The following is a 22,491-nucleotide window of genomic DNA, read 5'->3' on the forward strand; positions in this document are numbered from 1 at the left end:
CTTATTTGAGGCCATGAATTTTCAAACTGAAGTTACACAACCACATTCTTCAAAAACAATTTTGATTAGCAAGTGTTTTAGGTAAAGCTTGAGTTTTGGTTTTAATGCTTTTTCCTCTGCTTTACATCCAATTGTGTTTATCCCCAATGCAAAGGACCAATTTTCCCCATGTTATTTCTGAACATATTCCCCCCACTTGTTTGACTCTACCCAAAGCCTAACCTCAGACTCAACTCAATCACTCCCTGTCCTTCTGGTGGACATTAGGGGAATAACCACAACATTTCCCCCATTTTTCCTTCAGCAGGAGCAGAACACATACCCGACCACAACGCACGGCCCTGGACCCGGCAACGCCATGGCGCCCCAGCCGGGGGGGCCCGGCAATGGCATGGCAAGTAACCATGGCAACGCTGCCTACCTGTCGGGGCAGGCAGCAGTGGCGGCGGCGCTGAAGCAGCAGCAACAGCAGCAGCTGATAGAGCAGCAGAAACAGTTCATACTGGGCCAGAGGCAGCAGCAGATCATGGCCCAACAGGTAAATGCCTGGGGTCAAGGGTCATGTACTGCAGGTTCTTGGGTACTTAGTATGAATAATTTGGGTAAATAAAATGTAAAACACAGGCTTTGTGGCTTATTCACATAACTGGTTTCAACTTTTCCTATGACTACCAGCATGCTGAGTCAATACAGGATCTGTCTATTCTACCTGTCTGGACTTGCTAGTGCTGCATAGCCTCAAGTAAGCAGTATTCTACATGGTATCAATTTCTAACATAAACACAAGGGGGAACCATTTGTCTGCATGAATTGTTAGATACAACTGCACTGTTGGAGCTAGGAACACAAGCATTTTGCTACACCTGCAATAATGTGTATGTGACCAATAAGATTTGTTTTGTAGAAGTGGCTTATGACAGTTTCGAGGTAGGTGCTTTTATCTCTGATTTGTCTAAAAGAGAATGTATGGGGAGGAATATCAGTCATGTGTATATGCATGCATGACATGTGCATTCTCTATGTATGGTTTCTGTGTTTCAGGAGAAGCAGCGTCTGCAGCAGGAGCAGCAGCTCCAGAGGCACCTGACCCGGCCCCCTCCCCAGTACCAGGACCAACAGAACCAGCAACCTGGAACACAGAACAACCCCTTCCAGCAGCAGCAGGTCGCCCAGTTTACAGGTAAATGAGACCCCACGTCACCAGCCGTTACCCCTAATGTAGCATGGGCCCTCCAGCCCCATCAGACCTGGGCCCTCCAGCCCCATCAGACCTGGGCCCTCCAGGCCCATCAGACCTGGGCACTCCAACTCTGTTGCTGGAGAGCTACCCTCCAGTAGGTTTTCAATCAAACCCCAGTTGTAACGAACCTGATTCAGTTAATCAACCAGCTAATTATTACAGTCGGGTGCCCTATTACAGTCAGGTGAAAACCTACTGCACTGTAGCTCTCCAGGGACAGGATTGGAGAGCCCTGCCCCAAACACTCCACTACAGTCTGAAAATGGCATGTAGTGTTCAGATCCAATCATCTACCCAAATTCTGCCAGAAGTGTGAACTCATTCCCTACCCTTTATAGCTTTCAAACCATTGAGGTTTTGGAATGTTCCTGTGACCCAGCACAATAAACGGGCACAACCCAGTAACTTGCCATAGCCCAAAACAAATCGACCATGACCGATGTAAGATCCGGGACCGCAAGGGGTACACATTTTGGTTTTTGCCTTAACACTACACAGCTGATTCAAATAATCTAATCATCAAGCTTTAATGATTTGAATCAGCTTTGTAGTGTTAGGGCAAAAACCAAAATGTGCACCCCTTGGGGTCTTGAAGACCAAGTTTGGGAAATGCTGGTTTAGGGATAAGAGGGTGATTTTTGGAACAGGTATACGCCACAGCCAAACTCTACCAGTGCTTACACTTCCATTTCAATTGAATAGGAACCCTTTGGAAATGTTTGGTCGTGTGGGAGGTTTACTCAAATGATGTGACTCACACAGAACAACTTTGTTTGGCAGTAAACAAATAAACCTCACAAGTGCAAATGTTGCTTACCGTGAATCATTTGAATGGCAAATTAGTAATAGGGTCTAATGTGTTCGCTCGTCTCTAAATACATTTGCCCGTTTGTTCCGTGTCTTTTGACAGAACTTCTGTCTCAATGGTTGTTTTCCTTGCCTCCTTTGATTCTATAATGGCATGAAAATAATGTGGTAGACATTGTCGATTTGCTATCTGCATTGATGAAAGAATGGTGACGCAGACATGGAACCATTTAAGAATATTGAGAGACAGATTTGGTCTTCTATAATGAGCATATTGATTAAGATTGCATATTCCATAAGGATTACACATTTTTATAATTCTAAGGTACATTTTTCTGTTTGTTTTATTGTGACTCAAAGCTACTTTCGCTTCTCCCTGCAGGCTCTTCTCAGCCAATGGTCAACGTTGGCTCGCTGGGGGGCCCTGCCCCCGTAGCTCAGCGAATGTTCCCCCAGACGCAACAAGCCATGATGGGCATGACCATGGGCCAACAGGGAGGTGGTGGCCCCACACCTGGCGCCCTCCCTGCTGCCAGCCAGGCCGACATGAGCCTCTCCTCTTGCGGGGGCGTTATGGACTCTGCCTTACAGCAGCAGGTACTCTACAGTAACATGAACATGCACCCCTCCCAGCAAAGTTCAATGCAGAGGCAGCCCGTAGGCAACATGGGCGCCCCCTACAGACAGAATATGCTAGCCCAGCAGCAGCACCTCAAAAACCAACCCAACGCCGCCCTGCTGAAACAGCAGCAGCAGTTAGCCAGACTACCTGGCTCCATGCCCAGTGGCAACATGCCCAATGTTATGCCCAACACCATGCAGAGTGCCCAGAGCCAAGCCTGGCAGCAGCACCAGGTCATGCAGCAAGCCATGGGTGCCCAGCAAACGCCTTCCAGCAATGGAGGTCTGCCGCCCAATTCCTTTGTCAACTCCAACGCCTTCCACATGCAGCAGCAGACCCGCATGCCCAACAAGATGCCTGTTGGCAACACCCCCTTCGGCGCCAATGCCAACGGCAGGCCCATGGGCGCCATGAACCCTGCCCAACAACAGATGATGCAGCAGGCCCAGCAAAGGACTGCAGCCAACCCCCAAGTTTCCCTTGAGCAGCCCTTAGGGCAAGTCTTACCCAATCAGCAACAGACTCAGCAACAGCAGGGTTCCCAAGGCCAAGGGGTGTTACCGGACCTGGGGGCCTTCAGTCAGCTGCAGGGGGGGCGTTCGGTCAGCCAGGGGCTCCAGTGCAGCCAGCAGGGCTACCAGATCAACAGAACGGCCAACCAACAGCAGCAGCAGTTGCCATTTGGCTACAACACTGGATCAGGGGCTAGCAGTCTGCCCAGCTTCCCTGGGGAGGGTGACCTGGTGGATTCTCTGCTGAAAGGACAGAGCACACAGGAGTGGATGGACGATCTGGATGAGATCGTTCACCTTTTCCGGTCAGTAGATTAAGACTGAGAGGACAGAGAGCCACTTCAGACAATTGGGACTTCAGACGACGAGTTGAGAGGGTGAAAGTTGGTGTATTAGTTCCAAGCCAATTGCCAATGAAGTGCAATGAAATGCAGGAACAGCGAGGGTTAGTAATGGAATTCTGTTACTGTTCTGACACTGCAATTCTCAGTATTGTGTGTACTGTGTATATCCGAGGCGTATATAATGTTAAGAGAATGAATGGATGGTAATGATGGTGTGCAGGGCCAAAACCTGTATGATTTCTATTGGAGTATATATTTTTTTCCCCCCAGGACTCGAAGACGTATAGAGAACTCTACTACTACTGAACCTGTGGCTCAGTACTAAACCACTGAATCAAGGGTGAACCGGACGCTCCACACACACACACACACAGCCTCTTCTGCTTTGTTTGAAGTTGCGGCCTTGAATGCAAATATATGCTCGGTGTAGCAGAGGTGGCCTAGTAATACATTCCACCCTATGTAAAAGGGTTGTGGTAATACACAAGAGTTTTTGTTCACAGTCTGTTCATAAACAGACCTGTGCCATTTCTCCTCTACTCTCAAACCAATGACTAGGTGAGCTAAAGAAACTCAACTGTGGTGGCCATATTCGTTCGGTTAGCCAGTGTCCGTTTGTTGCTAAGTGGGGACCCATATGTTGAACTGTCTGTAGTCTTTGATTTGGAGACGAGACTGTTTCTCTGTTTAGAGTTGTGCAATTACCCCCAATGTAGGTAGGTTACAAAGGTAAAGTGACAAATGGGGACCTAGTCCCCACATCTCTCACATACACTTTTGAGTGATTCTTGTATCATGTTTCTAAAATGGTCTCCCTTTAGGTTCCTTACCATGTTTGACCAGGTTACACACTAAAATCACTGTCTTTATTAAACATCCAGTCCACTGTAATTTCAATAACCAAGCTAAAAGAGAAGATAATGTATGAATTTGTCTTTGGTCATGCAGCTTTTATTTTATATAGGTGGAAATCATTGCCTTAAGACACATTGCAGCCATTATTTTTGCCATACCCTTGAATGACAATACAGTCTCTTGAGTTGGGATATTTGATTAACAAAAAATCATCCTCGTTTGTGTCAGGGGCTACTTGTAAATTTCTATATTGTTTTTGTATGCATTTTCCTATTTTTGCCGAAGATATAGCTTATTTTTATATGTATATTGCAGCTGATTTTTGTAAGTATTTTATACTTTTAATATGGTTCTCTGTAAAACAAGAGTATTATGTGAATATAGTTCTTTAGAAACGTACTCTGCGTTTTGTCTTTGTATTTTTGTGCGTGTGTGAATTATAACTAGCTAGCAGTACAGTTAGTATTAGGTGCCAACGTAAGGTGTGAGTAAAATCCTGTCCAACATTGGATTCACATTGTTATCACATTACAGTTAATCATGATGATGGTTGATTACTTTCTTCCATCTGTTTTCTTGTCCTTGTAATTATTTTTGCATCAAGTAGCACAGGAAAGGGGAGCTCCACTCTTCGGGGGCTTGACGGACGAGTCGACGCACTTCCGCCCAAGTTGGGACACACCTGATTCCAAATATCAAAAGATCAATGTGTCCAGTTTAGAAAGTAGTACATTTAAACAGATGTAATGGCTAGGGCTCGGCAAACGTGTGACTGACACTAATCAGGCCCCTGAGGGCTACTCATCCCTGATATGGCATAGGATCTATGGTGATATCATAGCTAGACATGCAGTGGATTTGGAAAGTATTTGGACCCCTTGACTTTTTCCACATTTTGCTACGTTGCAGCCTTATTCTAAAATTGATTAAATCGTTTTTTCCCCCCCTCATCAAACTACTCTCAATACCCCCATAAAGACAAAGCAAAAACAGGTTTTTGAAATGTTTGCGGATGTATTAACTGATATCACATTTGCGTAACTATTTGTCCCAAAGCCCCTCCTGCGTTGTCTTGGCTGTGTGCTTAGTTGTTGTCCTGTTGGAAGGTGAACCTTCACCCCAGTCTGAGATCAGCTCTAGAGCAGGTTTTCATCAAGGATCTCTCTGTACTTTGCTCCGTTCACCTTTCCCTTGATCCTGACTAGTCTCCTAGTCCCTGCAGATGAAAAACATCCCCACAGCATGCTGCCACCACCATGCTTCACTGTAGGGATGGTGTCAGGTTTCCTCCTGACGTGATGCTTGGCATTCAGGCCAAAGAGTTAAATTTTTAGGTGCCTTTTGGCAAACTCCAAGTGGGCTGTCAGGTGCCTTTTTTTTTTTTTACTGAGTGGCTTCCGTCTGGCCACTCTACCATAAAGGCCTGATTGGTGGAGTGCTGCAGAGATGGTTGTCCTTCTGGAAGGTTCTCCACAGTCTATCTCTGGAGCTCTGTCAAAGTGACCATAGGGTTCTTGGTCACCTCCCTGACCAAGGCCCTTCTCCTATGATTGCTCAGTTTGGCCGGACAGCCAGCTCTAGGAAGAGTCTTGGTGGTTCCACACTTCTTCCATTTAAGAATGATGGAAGGCACTGTGATCTTGGGGACCTTCAATGCTGCAGACATTTTTTCGGTATCCTTCCCCAGATATGTGCCTCAACACAATCCTGTCTCGGCGCTCTACGGACAATTCCTTTGACCTCATGACTTGGTTTTTGCTCTGACGTGCACTGTCACCTGTGGGGCCTTATATGGACAGGTGTGTGCCTTTCCAAATCATGTCCAATCAATTGAGTTTACGACATGTGGAAGTTGTAGAAACATCAAGGATGATCAATGTAAACAGGATGCATCTGAGCTCAATTTCGAGTCTCATAGCAAAGGGTCTGAATACTTATGTAAACAAGGTATTTCTGTTTTTTTACTTTAAAACATTTGCAAAAACTTGTTTTCGCTTTGTTTATTATGTGGTATTGTGTGTGTGTGTAGATTGAGGATTTTTATTTTATCAATTTTAGAATAAGGCTGTAACAAAAAGTGGAACAAGTCATAGGGTCTGAATACTTTCTGAATGCACTGTATGTAGACACATGAAACAGCCTGCTCCTGGACCATTGCACTTGCACAACATGCAATCCAATCATATATGGCTACCATGTGCGTCCAATCTTTCAAAAGTTAACTGATTTGGATTTTGGCAATCGGTTAGGATTAATTGTTAATTGGGTTTTTCAAAATTTAAAAATGAGATGCTGATCCTCTGGATAGGAATTCATATTTGGTTGTCTAATCTGAACTTTCAATCAGGATTAAAGGACGTTTTTGCATTTTTCAAAACTCAAGGTAGTGATTAGGATAGGTTTTGAAGCTGAAATTCAGGATTATCTTGATCCCACTTGAAGGGTAGATTCAGGGTGGACTTAGAAAGGTGAAAGGCACTACAACCAAGAAATATCTAACTAAAGTGAAGTTAAAAATATAAATACTTTCTTAGATCTGGAAACAAAATGTTCATTATGTTAAATTGACCGCAGTAGAAGTATGTGGTCAGTTGCTAGGCTACATTTGACAAGTTTCAAATGTGTGTACTTTTAAGTGATAAACAGGCACTTTAAAAAAAATAATAATAATCTAATTACCTTTATTCATGTAGTTTACTCTATCTTTCCCTATGACAGTGTAGAAGTCGTACCATAACCTGTCCGGTCGAGGGCAAGGTGTAGTCCTGTTCAAAGCTCTGAAAAGCTGTATTATGTGATGTTGATATTGTGGTATCTGGATCAGAATGAGACGATTTTATCTTCTGAAAAAGTCTTAACAGCCACATCGATCTGATCCTGGAAAGCTTAAAAGAGGATTACAGAATCCAGATCATTCTGATCCAGAATAAAAGTTTTGAAAGATAAAAAAATACAGTGGGGCAAAAGTATTTAGTCAGCCACCAATTGTGCAAGTTCTCCCACTTTTAAAAAGATGAGAGGCCTGTAATTTTCATCATAGGTACACTTCAACTATGACAGACAAAATGAGAAAAAAAAAATCCAGATAATCACATTGTAGTGATTTTCCAGATTTTTTTTCTTATCATTTTGTCTGTCATCGTTGAAGTGTAGCTATGATGAAAATTACAGGCCTCATCTTTTTAAGTGGGAGAACTTGCACAATTGGTAGCTGACTAAATACTTTTTTGCCCCACTGTAAATTCCATTGCCATAAATGGATAATAAATGACCCTAATGTACAGGCTAATCAAATCAGGAAGTTGCCGCCTCTTCCTCCGCGTTGACACCTATTGTTCTACTCAGTCAGAGAAACAGTTTGCATCTGAACACCACGTTGAAAGGAGAGTCACTTTTAGCTCTAAAATATGCTGGATCAGGTAGTGCTCATTGCAGGAGTAACGGTGATGGGTGTGTTAGAGCAAGGTAAGTTGATAATATTTTCTTTCTATAAAAAGTGCAGTGCTTTTATGATAAACCTGTGGTCATTATCATAGTACAAGTAATTAAGTGAACTTGTTTATATTCAATTTAACATTGTAAATGTTAACCTGTGGCAGAAAATGCACATCTTATCATATCTGATTCTTTGAGTGCTGGTACAATTTCCTTGTCAAGAAGTGTGTGGGGAAATTATTTTTCAGGTTTTTATAGCGTGGCTATTGTGATGTGTGTTTTTGTTGTAGCTTACTTCTCTCTGCAGGTGATATACGCCAGACGCAAGTACTCTGTCTCCCCACCCAGCACCTCAGGACCCCCAGAGTTTGAGAGGGTCTTCAGAGCTCAGTAAGTCTGCTAGATCTGAAATGACAAATGTCTATTAGCAATTAATACTGATTTCTATACTTAATTTACCCAAATATAATTTTAGTATTAAGTTGTTACATTATCATACTGGTGAGACCTGACGTTCGCGATTTCCCCCTGTCTGCAAGCGGGGCCAATAACAATGCCCCTTATTGTCATTGGAATTGAACCAACGAATATGAGTGCTTGAATATTAAAAACAAGTGGAAACAACCAACTCTGTTTCACAGACAATAGATGTAGAGTGTAGGCCTATTTAGTTTATTGTCAAAGGTGTTTGAGGTTCTTAAAGTACTTGAATTTGGCACTCTGAAATTCAAGTACTGGAATACCTTAAATCTGACATTTTTATGAAGTTGGTACATGAAAAGTACTTAAATGAAAATGAGAGGACAAAATTATCAAATATGGTAATATGAAAAATATTAGAAACGTATTTGTCTTGCAAATGAGTTTCCAGGCAGACTACAGAGTTTTATTTCCTCAAGTGTTTTGCGGTCTGGTTGCCAGAAGAGCTCGCTCATTCCAATCACACTGCCACTCAGCCAGCGCCTAATCAGAACTGATTGATTTTAGGCACCGCCAAACACCACATCGACAGCTAAAATGCCGGGCAAATGTATACTGAACAAAACGCAACAGGTAACGTGTTGGTCCCATGTTTCACGAGGTGAAATAAAAGATCCCTGAAATGTTCCATACATACAAAAAGCTTATTTCAAATTTTGTGAACAAATTTCTTTACATCCCTGTTAGTGAGCATTTCTCCTTTGCATAGATAATCAATCTACCTGATAGGTGTGGCATATCAAGATGCTGATTAAACAGCAAGATCATTGCACAGGTGCAGCTCGTGCTGGGGATAATAAAAGGCCACTCTAAAATGTGCTTTTTGTCACACAACACAATGCCACAGATATCTCAAGTTTTGAGGGAGTGTGCAATTGTCATGCTGACTGCAGGAATGTCCACCAGAGCTGTTGCCAGAGAATTTAATCATCATTTCTCTACCATAAGCTGCCTCCAACGTCATTTTAGAACATTTGGCAGTACATCCAAACGGCATCACAACCGCAGACCACGTGTAACCACGCCAGCCCACGACCTCCACATCCGGCTTCTTCACCTGCGGGGTCGTCTAAGAGCAGCCACCCAGACAGCTGATGAAACAGGAGTATTTCTGCCTGTAATAAAGCCATTTTGTGGGGAAAAACAAATTCTGATTGGCTGGGCTCCCAAATGGGTGGGCCTATGCCCTCCCAGGTCCACCCATGGCTACGCCACTGCCAAGTCATGTGAAATCCATAGATTCGGGCCTAAAACATTTATTTCAATTGACTGATTTCCTTATGAACCATAACTCAGTAAAACCGTTAATTGTTCCATGTTGCATTTATATTTTTGTAAAATATAGATTTAAGTCTGCCTGGCAGAATATTGATGTTTTATTAATTTTAAATGTTATTTTACTTCACCTTTATTTAACCAGGTAGGCTAGTTGAGAACAAGTTCTCATCTACAACTGCGACCTGGCCAAGATAAAGCAAAGCAGTGCAACACAAACAACAACAGAGTTACACATGGAATAAACAAACATACAGTCAATAACGCAATAGGAAAAAAAGGCTATATACAGTGTGGGCAAATTAGGTAAGATGAGGGAGGTAAGGCAATAAATAGGCCATAGTGGTGAAATAATTACAATTTAGCAATTAAACACTGGAGTGATAGATGTGCAGAAGATGAATGTGCAAGTAGAGATTCTGGGATGCAAAGGAGAAAAAAAAATGTTTGGGGATGAGGTAGTTGGATGGGCTATTTACTGATGGGCAATGTACAGGTGCAGTGATCTGTGAGCTGCTCTGACAGCTGGTGCTTAAAGTTAGTGAGGGAGATACGAGTCTCCAGCTTCAGTGATTTTTGCAGTTCGTTCAGCAGAGAACTGGAAGGAAAGGTGGCCAAAGAGGAATTGGCTTTGGGGGTGACCAGTGAAATATACCTGCTGGAGCGTGTGCTACAGGTGGATGCTGCTATGGTGACCTCTGAGCTGAGAATGCGGGGCTTTACCTAGCAAAGACTTAGATGACCTGGAGCCAGTGGGTTTGGCGACGGATATGTAGCGAGGGCCAGCCAATGAGAGCATACAGGTCGCAGTGGTGGGTAGTATATGGGGCTTTGGTGACAAAACGGATGGCACTGTGATAGACTGCATCCAATTTGCTGAGTAGAGTGTTGGAGGCTATTTTGTAAATGATATCGCCGAAGTCAAGGATCGGCAGGATAGTCAGTTTTACGAGGGTGTGTTTGGCAGCATGAGTGAAGGATGCTTTGTTGCGAAATAGGAAGCTGATTCTAGATTTCATTTTGGATTGGAGATGCTTCATGTGAGTCTGGAAGGAGAGTTTACAGTCTAGCCAGACACCTAGGTATTTGTAGTTGTCCACGTGTTCAGTCAGAACCGTTCAGAGTAGTGATGCTGGACGGGCGGGCAGGTGCGGGCAGCGATTGGTTGAAAAGCATGCATTTAGTTTTACTTGCATTTAAAAGCAGTTGGAGGCCACGGAAGGAGAGTTGTATGGCATTGAAGCTCATCTGGAGGTTTGTTAACACAGTGTCCAAAGAGGGGCCAGAAGTATACAGAATGCTGTCGTCTGCATAGAGGTGGATCAGAGAATCACCAGCAGCAAGAGCAACATCATTGATGTATACAGAGAAAAGTCGGCCCGAGAATTGAACCCTGTGGCACCCCATAGACTGCCAGAGGTCCAGACAACAGACCCTCCGATTTGACACGCTGAACTCTGTCTGAGAAGTAGTTGGTGAACCAGGCGAGGCAGTCATTTGAGAAACCAAGGCTGTTGAGTTTGCCGATAAGAATGTGGTGATTGACAGTCGAAAGCCTTGGCCAGGTCAATGAATACAGCTGCACAGTATTGTCTCTTATCGATGGTGGTTATATCGTTTAGGACCTTGAGCGTGGCTGAGGCGCACCAATGACCATGGTTTTTGCCAGACTCAGCCAGTGATCTAGTAGAGGGTAAACGTCGTTTACGCACCTTTTTTATTTTGTTAATGATCATTTACCCACTTATTGCGTTCCCAGCTTTGATCAACGCTCAGAAGCCTTCTTGATCTGACAAACACTGTATAGCTAGCTCTGCAAACGAGTGGAATCATGTATGCTCGTTATGTAGGCCGTCATTGTTAATACGAGTACAGCTCCTTAAGGATAGGGGGCATTATTGACAATTTCGGAAAAACAATGTGCCCATATTAAACTGCCTCCTATTCAAACTCAGAAGCTAGGATATGCATATTTGGTTAGAAAACACTCTGAAGTTTCTAAAACCGTTTAAATGGTGTCTGTGAGTATAACAGAACTCATATGGCAAGCAAAAACCTGAGAGAAATCCTACCAGGAAGTGGAAATCTGGATGCATGGGCTCTCTTCAAGTCGTTTCCTATTGAATACACAGTGACGTAGTAATAATTGTGCACTTCCTACGGCTTCCACTAGATGTCGACAGTCTTTACAAAGTTGTTTTAAGCTTCTACGATGAACAGAGCCCGAATGGCAAGGAGGTGAAGTTGTTGAGGCAGGGGGTGACATCACTTCTTGGAGCGCGTTCATGAGGATGGATCCCTCCCGTTCCAAAACCTTTTTCAAGACACAGGAACCGTCCGGTTGAAATATTATTGAATCTTCACTTTCTGAAGGCCCTAAAGCTGAATGTTTTACAACGTTTGACGTTTGAACGAACGTAAATACAACTTTTTTTAAACTTTTCGTCGCGACATCTTCCGCGCGCTTTCTACACTTGGAGTAGCTTACTGAACGCGTGAACAACAAGGAGTTATTTGGACATAAATTATGGACTTTATCGAACAAAACAACATTTGTTGTGGACCTGGGATTCCTGGAAGTGCCTTCTGATGATCATCAAAGGTAAGGGAATATTTCTAATGCAATGTATGATTTTAGATGACTCCAAGATGGCGGCTATCTGTATAGCCTAGTGTATTTTTCTGAGCTCAGTACTCAGATTATTCCAAAGAGTGCTTTCCTCGTGAAGCTTTTTTAAAATCTTCCATAGCGTTTGCATAAAGGCAATGTTCATCTATAATTGTTTGAATGACAGTTTAATTTTTTATCAACGTTTATGACAAGTATTTTTGTAAATTGTAGCGCTGATTCACCGGCAGTATTTGAGGGAAATATTTTCTGAACGTCACGCGCTGATGTAAAATGCTGTTTTTATATATAAATATGAACTTTGTCGAACAAAACATGCATGTATTGTGTAACATGATGTCCTAGGAGTGTCATCTGATGAAGATCGTCAAAGGTTAGTGCTGTGTTTTGGGTATTTGTGATGCATGCTAGTTGCTTGGAAAATGGCTGTGTGGTTATTTGTGTCGATGTACTCTCCTAACATAATCTAATGTTTTGCTTTCGCTGTAAAGCCTTTTTGAAATCGGACAATGTGGTTCGATTCAGGAGAAGTGTATCTACAAAATGGTGTAAAATAGTCCTATGTTTGAGAAACAGAAATTATTAGATTTGGTTTTGAATATGGCGCTGTTGATCCCGGTTACGGGATCCGTGCGGCAAGACTGATTTGCCTAAATAAAGGTTAAATTAAAAAAAGTAAGCCTGCTCCCCCGGATTTGCCTTGATAGCGTCGCATTCATTCACTACTCTGCCCAATGGGAAACTTCGCCACGATATAAACCGAGGTTAAAAATAACTACCTTAGTCCAGACCAGTGTGGGAAAGTAGGAGTGAGACGCCGCTGAGAGTGGGAATGTTTTTAACATCCCTCGACTCTTGCGTGTCAACATACATCCCCCCCCAAACAAAATAACTGACTCTCGGAAAATGAGTGTACAACTTGTAAATAGTCACTGATATTTCAGTCAGTCTAGCTAGTTAGGTAGCTCAAGGACTATGGCTGTTAGCCAGGTAACGTTAGCTAGCGAGCTATGACTAGTTAGTTAGAAGGATGCGGTTGGAAGCTAACGTTGAACGCCGCCTGACCACAGCAGGAGCAGTTGACTGAAATTAAACTAGCTAACTATAATCAAAAGATGGGCTATAAATTCTCATAACAAAATACATATTCTTTATAGCGAGTAGTGAGACAGTGGTGAGTCAGGCGGCAATGGAGGCAAATGAGATGCACATAGGAAGCATTGAAGCAAGCAGGGAGAGAGGTTAGTAGTACTGTGGTTTTATTTAATTTGGCAAGTCAGTTAACACTTTTTTATTTACAATGACGGCCTACCAAAAGGCAAAAAGCCTCCTGTGGGGACAGGGGCTAAGATTAAAAATACAGGACAAAACACACATCACGAAAAGAGAACACTACATGGAGACCTAAGACAACACAGCATGGCAACAGCAAAACATGATACATTATTTGGCACAGACAACAGCAAAGGGTAAGAAGGTAGAGAAAATACATAACGCGAAGCTGCCACAATTGTCAGTGCCCGTGGTTGAGTCTGAATGAAGAGATTGAGATCAAACTGTCCAGATTGAGTGTTTGTTCCAGTCGCTAGCTGCAGCGTGCTGAAGACGAGCGACACAGGGAAGTGTGTGCTTTGGGGACCTTTAACAGAAAGGGTCCCATGTGGGGTCCTCTAAAATTTAAATATGATTCCCTGAGAGAATATTTGATCTTATCAAACACATGAACTTGTTTCTCTTCAAATGGGTATAGAATACATCATTTTAGAGTCAATTAAGGGCCTTTTATGCTGTCGGAATTCATTTCCATGTCATGTGTTGGGACAGCCTGTGGGACCTAAAATGTAGTGAAATATAAAGACAATTTAATATGTACACTGAAAAAAATATAATCGCAACATGCAACAATTTCAAAGATTTTACTAAGTTACAGTTCATATAAGGAAATCAGTCAACATCATCAGTACTGACTTACCATCATGTATGTAGTGAAACACGTATTGTTGAGTAGAACTTGTAAGGTGGTGATGAATAGTAAAAATAAAAAATCAGGAGGTTGTGGCCATGATGCCATCTGGTGGCGACTAGAAACTATTGCATGGGAGGAGCTATTACAACTTGATGGTCCTTGAAAATAAATATTAGTACTTGAACGGCCTTGAATTTGACTTGCCACGGTCTGTATGAACCCTGGAATATTTACCCAAATACATTGCAAGATAATTTGCTCAAGAAAAATGTTATAGTCAGAAATGGCATGCCCAAAAGCCACCGAATTGCCCCTAGGTCAAGAAAAGTGGATTTAATTTTTGCCTAAAAGCCACCGCATTTGTAGAATTGCCCAAATGTGCTTGATATGTATTTTTCAATGATTCTTGGCTCTTGGATGGATTTTTGTTTTGTTTCTTTAGAGCCAACTGCTCTGAATATTTCCCGATCTTCATCATCATCCTATGGGTGTCTGGACTCTTCTTCAGCCAAGGTAGGCACCCAAAATAAATTCTCTGCTGCCTCAGTGCACCCACAGAGCCCCATGCATTTTCTTACAATTTCACTGAATGTTTGTGTTGTGACTTCCTCTTTGAGTGAAATTGACTCCCATTGAGGAAATGAAAAGAAGATTTTATGTTTTATGACAGGCAGAGATGGGCAAAATATATATTTTTCCAAGATACTCTAATGATACCAATGTATCAAAAATAAAGAGCTAAATAATTTTGTATTGGATCTAGATTAAAATACAGGTATTTTGTATATTTTAACATTTTCTAACATGCCTTCACTGCAACAACATTCTCAGTAATGGGGGAAAAAACTGACTTGCTATCACTGTGATATTTGGTTGTTTATCTACCTTAGTTGAATGCACTGACTAAGTCGCTCTGGATAAGAGTGTCTGCTAAATGAACAAACTGTAAATGTAAAAATGAACAATTGCAAAGCACACTGGGTATTATTATTGGCCTTGTTTTGGGGGAGGAGCTCATGAGAATAATACCAAACATGCTTTGCAGGTGTTCATTTTAACATTTACATTTGTCATTTAGCAGACACCCTTATCACACCATAGTGCAATTAGACTTCTGATACCAATCTATAGCCATTGATTCTTGAAGAGTATAACTTATAAATGTCTCATGAGTTTAGTTTAACTGTCTTACTCCATCACAACCCAATAATATAAGCTTATTTTACTCCATTGTTTGAAGTATGTAAACAAACACTGTATAGCTTCAAAATATGATTAAAACTTTTGTTTTGATATCATGGTTGGTCAGTCCTTGCATCAATAGCTCCATATATGAATTTGAGTGGTTTCTCCTGCCCCATCACTCAGCTGTTTACTGAAAGAAGTGGCGGAGTGACCGCTTTGTTGTTTAAATCCCAGATTTCCCTTTTAACTGCTAAATTATGACAACATTTTTCTCTTCGTCACCTAGGTCTGTCAGCACTATGTGGACTCCTATACCTGTACGGGCGCTACCAGTACTTCAGGGGCTATGCTAAAATGGCACACGGACGGTAATGACCTATCGGTCTGTCCCTCGGGGCCTGTTCCTATAATTATGCCGCATTCCTTGGCATTGCAGATCATCGTTCTGTTCCTTGGAATTACATGTCTGGCGTATTAGATCATTGATTCTCAAGAAAGAGAGTAAGGAGTGATTTCATTTTGAAGTATAGAATCAGAATCAGTGTTCCCTCGTAATAAATAGCAGCAGGTGCCTTCTACATGTGGATACCAGAGCCTTCTTTTTGCAGAGTTGTCAAAATGGGGTGGTCTGTTTTCTATTATCTGGAGGCTTGAACAATTCCTCAACTGTCACTTTCCCTGTATCTTTCCCATAGGAAGTTTTTTTAGAAAAGTTGAATCTCATATTCTGTCCAAATGTAATTTTGTCGTGTTAAGTCAATGTACTCCAAACCAACAATATTAAGTCATTGTTTCTGAATAATGCATTGCTGAGAATTAAATTCTCTCTCTTGCTCTCACCCCTCTTTCTCTCCTTCCCAGACTAGCCCCTCTGTATTTCTGTGCCAAGGTTCTGTGGGTTCTGATCGGGTTTTCCGCCCTGGGGATTCTGGGTTCTATGTGTCGGTTCTACCTGGATCTGGACCTGAAGCAGCTCGCCAGTTCTATCCTGGACCTGACTGAGGAGGAGGGGGGGGACTGTAAGGGATGAGCAGGAGGAGAAGAGATTAAAGGAGAGATGATGGGATACACTAACAACTGCAGACAAGCTACCTTCATTGCCAAATCAAGACTACTAAATGGAATTGTTGATTGAAGTAGGGAAAGATGTGTTCCAACCTTGAGCTGCAGTTTTGAAATGATAGTTATGTCCGGTCTAGGCCTATTGTAGGCTATTTTACGAACTGCTTGTGTGCCATTTAGATTGAGGTTACAGTCCCCTTAAACCAAGGCATGTTTCAGACTGAAATATGGAACAAAAACATTGTTTTGATGAAAGCAAACAGGGTAGGCCTATTCATTAATTAGTAAAGTTAGCTTAATCTTTTCCAAAAACCTGCATACCAAGTGTAAGCTCATATCAAACACAGCCAAAAGAAACACCTGCCAAATGTGAGTACCTAATAGTTAAGAAGGGAATCATTTAAGCTTTAATGCTGTTAACTGTGTGTCTCAACTCATATTAAAACGGGAGCGAACAGTGATATTGATTAGAAAGAAGCACCTGTTTGGGTAGCGTGAGTCGCAGCTCAAATTGCCCCCAGTCCTTCATTTAGCAAATCACCTTGCAACTCCAGTAGGCCTAAGTGTTTTTCAGTTTAGACAGAGAATATAGGCCTAAACATTTTATTTAGTTGTCCAGTGTGCTGACTGACTAGTGTGCTAGCTAGCCTGTGTGTTTAGTGTCATTAATTGCCATAAGAAAAAGGCTTGTGGAAAAAGCAACTCCCTTGCTATCATTATTGCCAAAAAATTAAATGTTATCTTACTTCACTTGTCTACTATTCGGCTACTGTAGAAGGTTAAAAGTATATAAATAATCCACATTTGTGAATTCCAACTCTGTTCAAGCAAGGGAACTTCCTTACAAAATTAGCAAGCAATTTGGTAAAACCCGAGAGAAAAAAAGGGGTTAGACTGTTATAAGTGTGCTGATGCATCCAAACGATGTTAAAGCCCCATGTTTATTTTATTTAGAAATTATTTTATGTCTAAATCTGTTTGTTTATTGAAAATAACTCAAATTCAAAATATATTATTTCACCGAGCGTCCTTTTGCCATTGGAATGCTCAGTCTGATCTTGTGGGTGTGTTGATACAAATGTAAATATATTTACATATTCAGCCCTGATTGGTGGATAGAATCGTCTAGACCAGGGATGGGCAACTGGCGGCCCAGCCCTCCCTTTGTAGGCCCGCGGACCAATTTCCAAAGACCAAAGAAAATATTGTTGCGATCTAAACTTGCAGTAATCATGGTCGAATTACCAAACATTTCTCTCCACTCTATTGCAAAATGTGTAGCATTGCAGTAAGTTAGCTGTAAAACTGCACATTTTTCTCTCTGCCCCATGGCAAAATGAGTAGAATTGCATGAAATGATTTATAAAATTGCTAAATCTTCTCTCTGCTCCATTACAAAATGTGTAGATTTTTAGCAAACTTGCCTTAAAACTGCAAATGTTGCTTAGGGCCTCCAAAAGCCTAGGGTCTGCTCTAACTGCATGTGTGGGTATGCAGACCCACGAGCCAATACGGCCTCCCATGATGAGTTCAGATTTTTTGTGGCCCTCACCCCCATCAACGTTGCCCATCCCTGGTCTAGACTCTAGAGCCTACCCCGTGTACCCCTTCAAAGTAGGAGGATACATATGCAAATAAAAAATGATTGGTCAGAATAATCAGATTCTGATGTCATTATCTGGACCAAAAATGCCATCTCACCTAAAGAAAGGTACTTTACATTTTAATGATTAAATGGCCCAAATTTTGTGCATGTTAACTGACAATTTTATTTGGGGTAAGTAAAACATGACCTCTTTTTGGCCAATGGACAAAAGGCCCAATGTAGCTGTTTTTATATCAATATCAAAAATATCTGCATAACAATTTAAACCTTACAGTAATAGTTTTCCATTAAAATTGACCAAAATAGCTTTTTAGCAAAAATAAAATTTTTCTAGCAAGAATTATTTCTCTGTCTAACTTGGAGTGGTCTTAGTGGGGAGGAGAATTTAAAGTAGCTGTTATTAGCAGCGAGGTTTGGAACGCTGTTATTGGTCTGTTAACCAACTATTAGCCTGGTGATGTCAAGCCCAAACTAAAACCCATTCAAACATGCTGATTAGAAGGTCCTGTGTGGATAGTTGCTTGTTGAAAATACAGGAAATATCAGGAAATAACTGACTCATTTTTTCACAAGTTTAATCAGCTGTTGTACAATATGATATAAAACACAGGGAAAAACTGATTTTTCATTGCACTGGGCCTAATGTCAACACAAGTATATTGTGTGAAATGGTTTTTGGAATCCCCTGTTTTCCATTGGTGATTTAGTTTCTGTTGTATGGCCCAGTGATCTGTGCTGGATCTTAGTGTTAAACATCAAGAAATAAAAAACATTTGGATTACTGTTATTTGATATCTGCTCATTTGTACATTTTTATTTGAATGTAATCTTTGGTGAAATGTTCATTTGTACTGAAATTGTATCTTCATAAGTAAAGCAACTAACTTTGTGAATGTTAAACATTAGTTATTCTATTTGTATTGAAGTTCGGTAGAAATTTGAAATAATTTGAGACCTATGCACATATGGGGACACTGTTTGGGCTCCCCAAATCCTTCAGCTTTACCAGTTTGTCGTTTGGAGAAAATCTGATCATTTTAGGAAAAGACATACACAGAGAGAACAGCATATGGTAGCTTTAAAGATAAAAAAAAATATTGCTTATTTCTGGTGGTTCTGTCCCACATATTTGCAGTTGGACTGGCAGGTCACCTGTTTTTGGTTTGGCAAGCTGGCTAATTGTTTCTGGGTTTTCAAATGATGCATCGACACTGGACCAGCTTTTTTGTTATACCTGTCTGCTGGTTCCTGATCTTTTTGAAAACATCAGTTGAAGAGTCCCCTGAAGCTTGAGAGGATTGGAAGATGCAGTGCTGAGGCAGAGGGCTCGTAGTAAGGACGGCTGGCTACTACTCTGAACTGTGGGTGAGCTTTCAGGCGCACAGAGCTGATGTATGGTGCCATACATTGTGAAGGAGAAGAAGTCCAGTAGCTGAACCATCATCCTTCCTCTGATCAAGCCATGAACTATCCCTCCATCTTTGGAAGATGCAAGCGCAAAGATTTGGCCTCTATTGGTTGACCTAACTATAGCTAGGCTACTCATGATGTATTTCTTGTTTTTTTTGCCTTTGAAGCGCTTTGAGATTGCTATGAAAATAATTATACATATGTAATTTATGATTATTACTATCCCGGAGTCTTACTGTACACTGGAATGATTCTAAATGTCATTGTCCTCCAACATTTCCATGCTGTTGCTATGGTAATGTGCAAAGATTCCATACCATAACAGAATAATGAGTAATATTTATAAAGTTATTTTCTCAAACCCAAGGCGCTACACACCTTGAGAAGCATGAAAAGTATCAGAGAGGAGTGGCAGGAGGAGTGGGTAAGTTAATGATTAAGTCTTCATCTCCATCTGTAATATATATATATTTTTTTATAAAATAAAAACAATTCTGTTCCCCAATTTTGATCTTGTCTCATTGCTGCAACTCCCCAACGTGCTCGGGAGGCGAAGGTCGAGTCAAGCGTCCTCCGAATTATGACTCGCCAAACCGCGCTTCTTAACACCCGCCCGCTTAAACCGAAAGCCAGCCGCACCGATGTGTCGGAGGAAACACTGTTCAACTGACGAACGAGGTCAGCCTGCAGGCGCCCTGCTTGCCACAAGGAGTCGCTAGAGCGCCATGAGCCAAGTGAAGCCCCCCCCCGGCCAAAGCATCCCCCAACCCTGACGACGCTGGGCCAATTGTGCACCACCCCTATGGTACTCCCGATCAGGGCCGGTTGTGATGCAGCCCGGGATCGAACCCTGGTCTGTAGTGACGCCTCTAGCACTGCGATGCAGCGTATTCTTCTGGAGGTGTTTTAAACCTATTAATCAGATCAGGGCTGACCAACTCTCTTCGAGAGATACTATATGTGCAGGTTTTCTTTGTTGCAAATAAATGTAACTAATCTATGTGGATGTTTAGAAGAGGTCCTGGTCCTGTCATCATGGAGCCTTAACAGGACGGTAGGAAAGGCTTGGTTGTTGATTGTGCTCTGAATGGAAGTGGAGGGTCAAATGAGGTGCTTCTACATTCAGTTGAATGTATCCCAGAGGGGGAACCCTTAACTGGACACCACAGGTTTATATATTGAGGGGTTGTTTGACTGTTTATACAAACTTTTTGGTGGAATGATTTTTTTTTTTAATTTGTTAATTTATGCAACATACTGTACATAATGTATGGTCAGGTGTTTTTAAAGCAGGGTTGAAACAAAAGCCTGCACACCCTCGAAAGGAATGTTGGCTATCCCTGTCTTAGATGTTTAGGGACTATGGAAACACTGTTTTCAGTTCTCTTCTGCACTAAATGAATGTTGTGCAATGCATCATGCCTGCATTAGTGTAAAACATTCCCAGAAAAATGTATTAAATGATTCACCAGGGCAGGAGCAAACCCGGCGCAGGAACCCGAGGTGAGCCAGAGCGCCGCCCCAAGATGTCCATATTCAGAGAGATGTGGGATAAACTGGGGACCCCGTCGACGGCCCTCTCCCCAGGCAACTGGAACCCCAAACTCCCTCCCGCCAGGCTCGACGCCTCCCTTTCTTCCCTTTACTACCTTGACTTCAACTCCCATGAAACCGAGCTGGGGCCCGATTACGCCCCCCTGGCCCTCACCCTGGGGGGCCACAGCCTCATCTTCCAGGAGGGCCAGTGGCTGTTGCAGCAGAGGCCCCAAGGGGCCAAGGGCCGGAGTCCAAAGGCAGGGGACCGAACCCGCATCCACCGCCTGAAGAATAAGAACCGGGAGTTACAGGAGGAGAATAATGCCCTGAAGATCCGGGTGGAACTGCTGATGGACATGCTGGCAGAGACCACAGCCCAGCTACAGGGCTCTGATCCTGGGGAGGGGGGAAGCCAGGACAGCCTAGCAGTACCACAAACACCTCAGTTGAAAAGGGCAAGCTTCCAGATTGGGTCTACTAAAAGAAAGTCCTAAAACGGCATGATAACAGTGGGACTGTGTGAAGTGGATGAAATGGTTCCTGCTGGACGAATAAACGGAGGTTGACTGTCATCTGTTTCATTGGTCTTGGTGTTTTTTTTTTGAATGATAAGTATTTGACTGGCTATTCTAGCCTGTGCTACAGCAAGTGTGTTGGCGTTAGGGCAGCTTTATACCACTGCTGATGCATAGTTGTCTGCTGAGTGCTTTCGGGTGTGTGGTGGAGTGATGGGAAATGAGGCTGGAGACACCATGTTTTTCGCTTTCAGTTTTCTGACACAGATCCTTAGCCAGGATGTGCTATGTAAAAAATTGAGATCCCGCTAACTTTTTAGTTGGACGGTGCAACGAAAATGTAGTGCATCTCATATCTTTCCATTTTGATTTGCCCCAATGCATGGCTGTCATTGAACACCATTGGTTTGACTGAGTTTTGGATGTGTCATTTCGATCGGTTTGGAAGCACCTTTAGTCTTGTTGTGTACTGGTTTGTCCAGGAACAGTATGGTGTACAGATGCTGTGGTGGTTACACACCATAACTGATGTCACATTAGCTCTTATTTTCCCTTAGAACTGTGGGTAAAAAGACGTCTGTGCCAATGAACTTCCTGTCTGAAATGAAGCTTTTCCACACAGTGTTCCACAGCTGACACACACGCACATTCTAAACATCATGATCTAATTTACAAGTATTGTATTGATGTTAAGCAGCAGAATTAATTTCTCATTGATACTGTATGTGTATCACACTTAACCTATTGATACCCTGTTGATAGTTTTGCAAAATTCCAATGGGCAGCTTTCAAGGTTCAATCGAGTCTATGTAACTACAGCTTATAGACCCAGGTGGACCCGACCACGGCTCTGCATAGCCTTATAGCGTATTTACTTTACACTAATAAGGTGAATTTATTGAATTGTAGAAGGCCTAGCCAACATATAAAGACATATTAGTTAACCAGAAGAGCAACTTCGCTGACAAACAGTCTTTGGTCACTCGGGTCCGTCTGTGTCCCCCTTGAAGAA

General features: G+C 42.3%; 3 protein-coding genes across 6 annotated transcripts in view; all 3 read left to right on the forward strand.

Annotated features, from left to right (window-relative positions):
* maml1 (mastermind-like transcriptional coactivator 1) overlaps positions 1 to 4,779 on the forward strand; it is a 31,348-nt gene extending 26,569 nt beyond the window's left edge. For 2 of the 4 annotated variants that reach the window (XM_014211984.3, XM_014211982.3), the window contains exons 3-5: positions 305 to 538; positions 1,042 to 1,180; positions 2,430 to 4,779. In XM_014211984.3, the coding sequence (XP_014067459.3) occupies positions 305 to 538; positions 1,042 to 1,180; positions 2,430 to 3,499 (1,443 nt within the window). In that variant the 3' untranslated portion in view covers positions 3,500 to 4,779. The remainder of the gene's footprint in view (positions 1 to 304; positions 539 to 1,041; positions 1,181 to 2,429) is intronic. The other 2 variants (XR_001330131.3, XM_014211983.3) reach the window with 2 other exon arrangements.
* Positions 4,780 to 7,683: 2,904 nt separating this feature from the next.
* On the forward strand, positions 7,684 to 17,130 carry ltc4s (leukotriene C4 synthase). Its single transcript, XM_014211985.3, has 5 exons — positions 7,684 to 7,845; positions 8,106 to 8,205; positions 14,608 to 14,678; positions 15,637 to 15,718; positions 16,212 to 17,130. The coding sequence occupies exons 1-5, from the start codon at positions 7,788 to 7,790 to the stop codon at positions 16,378 to 16,380; spliced, it is 480 nt and encodes a 159-aa protein (XP_014067460.3). The 5' UTR covers positions 7,684 to 7,787; the 3' UTR covers positions 16,381 to 17,130.
* A 3,758-nt stretch (positions 17,131 to 20,888) lies between these two features.
* Positions 20,889 to 21,459, forward strand: LOC106611604 (protein chibby homolog 1). The gene has a single exon (XM_014211992.3). It carries the CDS (start codon positions 20,889 to 20,891, stop codon positions 21,456 to 21,458), a length of 570 nt encoding a protein of 189 aa, XP_014067467.2. The 3' UTR covers position 21,459.
* Positions 21,460 to 22,491: the final 1,032 nt, after the last annotated feature.

Source organism: Salmo salar, chromosome 09 (assembly GCF_965601325.2).
Source record: "Salmo salar chromosome 09, fSalSal1, whole genome shotgun sequence".
Classification (NCBI taxonomy): Eukaryota; Metazoa; Chordata; class Actinopteri; order Salmoniformes; family Salmonidae; genus Salmo; species Salmo salar.

Coding starts and splice junctions, on each gene's coding strand:
- ltc4s (XM_014211985.3), top strand. CDS start 7,788: ATGCTGGATCAGGTAGTGCTCATTGCAGGAGTAACGGTGATGGGTGTG. Junction 7,846..8,105: donor GATGGGTGTGTTAGAGCAAG/GTAAGTTGATAA, acceptor TTTTTGTTGTAG/CTTACTTCTCTCTGCAGGTG. Junction 14,679..15,636: donor TGGACTCTTCTTCAGCCAAG/GTAGGCACCCAA, acceptor TTCGTCACCTAG/GTCTGTCAGCACTATGTGGA.
- LOC106611604 (XM_014211992.3), top strand. CDS start 20,889: ATGATTCACCAGGGCAGGAGCAAACCCGGCGCAGGAACCCGAGGTGAG.